Source organism: Dendroctonus ponderosae, unplaced genomic scaffold (genome assembly GCF_020466585.1).
Source record: "Dendroctonus ponderosae isolate FM_Combo_2020 unplaced genomic scaffold, Dpon_F_20191213v2 Dpon_F_20191213_6, whole genome shotgun sequence".
NCBI lineage: Eukaryota > Metazoa > Arthropoda > Insecta > Coleoptera > Curculionidae > Dendroctonus > Dendroctonus ponderosae.
The window spans coordinates 693,003-695,374 of record NW_026018814.1 but is presented as its reverse complement, the minus strand read 5'-3'; the positions used below and the strand labels follow the sequence as shown (position 1 = coordinate 695,374).

The 2,372-nt window shown below is 38.7% G+C and overlaps 1 protein-coding gene across 5 annotated transcripts in view; it reads left to right on the top strand.

Annotated features, from left to right (window-relative positions):
- LOC109542322 (leucine-rich repeat-containing protein 74A) overlaps positions 1–2,372 on the top strand; it is a 5,773-nt gene that overhangs the window by 1,804 nt on the left and 1,597 nt on the right. For 3 of the 5 annotated variants that reach the window (XM_048667182.1, XM_019911510.2, XM_048667180.1), the window contains exons 2-5: positions 218–616; positions 667–1,044; positions 1,096–1,217; positions 1,282–1,471. In XM_048667182.1, coding sequence (XP_048523139.1) covers positions 529–616; positions 667–1,044; positions 1,096–1,217; positions 1,282–1,471 — 778 coding nt within the window. In that variant the 5' untranslated portion in view covers positions 218–528. The remainder of the gene's footprint in view (positions 1–217; positions 617–666; positions 1,045–1,095; positions 1,218–1,281; positions 1,472–2,372) is intronic. The other 2 variants (XM_019911509.2, XM_048667179.1) reach the window with 2 other exon arrangements.

Genomic DNA, 2,372 nt, shown 5'->3' with positions numbered 1-2,372 from the left:
GGACGTGCCATATACCTAGACGCTTGTGTGTTTTTTTGCTTAATTTATGGACCCTCATAATTTTTTTGCTGAAACTGCTTAATTTAAAGTGTGAATCAAGGAAAAAACTTTAAATTTGGACGGGCTCAAACGACACGATCACCAAATGGCCGTAATGTTCGCACAATTTATTAATTTTGTTGCATATAAATGAAAAAAATCGTTTTATTTCTACCAGAAAACTCACATCTTATGAGTGATGAATGAATAATTTCAATCATCCAGTGGCGAACTCTATCCGCCACTTCTCAACTAGCAACTGCAACCGAAACACCTGTTATATCTCACCCACTAAGATCTGCGGCGTTTCGATTCAAATAGAACTTCGAATCTTGTTAGTGTATCCGGCGTCTAAGGCAGGAATATAACAAATGACATAAACATAACAAATGACATAACTCAAACCTGACATTCAGTTGACAGTCTTCACTTTCATTTATCAAAGTTTTTTTTTTATGCAGTAGGCAAATTCGGTAAAAAAGCGCACTAATGGATTTAAATCCCGAGCGAAGTTCAAGCGTCTCCAGCCAATTGGAGCTGAAACCATCACGAGTTGTTGGAAAATCCATGCAGAATGGTAAGTGATGACGTTAACTGCATTCAGCAGGAAATATTCTTCATTTGTAGTGGTGGGACTTCCTTATGGTTGGAGCGAAAAGAGCACAATTTCCATAAAACAGTCCCAAGTATTCAAGTCTAACACCTCAACGAAAGCTTCGCTGACCGCAAAATCTTCCACCAAAACCACTGGCAGAGCAGGGGAGAAATTCAAAAAACATCCCGGTGCTGGCGACTTATTTCTGCAGCAGCTCAGCCAAAAAGTCTCTGACCAAGTGGCTGCGGTCCAGAATTTCTGCGATAGCAAACATCTTCTCCAGCGCAACACCGAATCGTTTAAGTGTTTGGCCCAGGTGTTGCTTTCTAGCAGTTCCCTGGCCAAAAACCGACTGTTCTTGTTCCCGCCCTTGGAAGATCCCGGAATTTCATTGGCGTTCAATTTTCAAGGTTTCAACACACGCAGTTTCATGAGCAACTAAAACGCTTTTTGCCCACTAGAGCCGCCACCGATAAACGACGATATTGGCGCGGAAAAGTACAAGAAACTCTGCAGAGAGCTGGAAATTGTGCCCATATCGCGAATCACCAACTCCTTGGAGACGGACACCTTGGATTTGAAGGTAAACTCAAAGTAACGCGAGTAAACTCGAAATCAATCCAATCACAAACATGCTTGGGGTTCAGTACTACGGCCTTTCGCTGCAGCAAATCAGAGCCTTGACTGAGGCGATGAAAGCCAACTCTCGAGTGCAGACCCTCATTCTCCAAGACAATTGGCTATCAGTGGAAATGGCTCAAATGCTCAGCGACATGTTGGAGGAAAACATCTCCCTGCTCAGTCTCTCCTTATATGAATGCAGGCTGGGCGAAGCAGGTAGGTCTGAATCAGAACCACCAGTCCCATCTAGGCTTAAGCACGCGACCCACATAGCAAAATGATATTCCTAGAATATACCTGGATGAATACACTGAATGTCCATGGTATGTTCAGGGAATATACATACATATATGTAACGAAAGAAAAACGATACTTTATTTCCTCTTTTTAGTTTATTCACATATTTAAGTGTTTACTGATGTAATTTTTCAACAACAAGAGTTAGTTGCAACTAATCTAAAACTAATTAAATGGATAATGAATAAATTAAAATATAACATAACTACGGACTAAAAATCCAAATTAACATTTTCAGCATTTTTGCCGTTGTCCCAATGATGTGTGACTGTGAGATAAAACACAAACCTTTATCTAAAAAACTGCACTTATTATTTTATATTGCTTACATGTTCCCGCTCTGTGGCTTTTGCCCTTTCATTTTGTTCTCGATCAATTAAAGTGTTTCGCAATGTGCTCTTAACAAAAATTCTATAAGCAATTACTAATTTGAATATTGGTCACAACAACAAAATACAGTTAATAGTTTTACATTGATAGAAGAGTATTTTCGTTCATTCACAGATTAATCTATTGTGTAGAAATACAGTTAGGTATAGCAATTTGCATTGATACATTACTTTCATTTTACTTTTGTTGCTTTTCTTCGATCCAAGAAAACATGCTTATCGCAAAAAAAATCAACCAAAATTAAGCTGGTAAAAATAAAAAAAATACAGATAATAGTTTTACATTAATAGAAGAATAACTAGGTTCAGACAACCGTACTTGTCTCTTAAGCGAAAATTTTTCGTGTGTGGTTTTCTCACGTGATCCCTAGCGTCTTCAATGCTTCAAGTCCAGAACAGCGGCATCACCTGTATGTACAGAACACGAAATA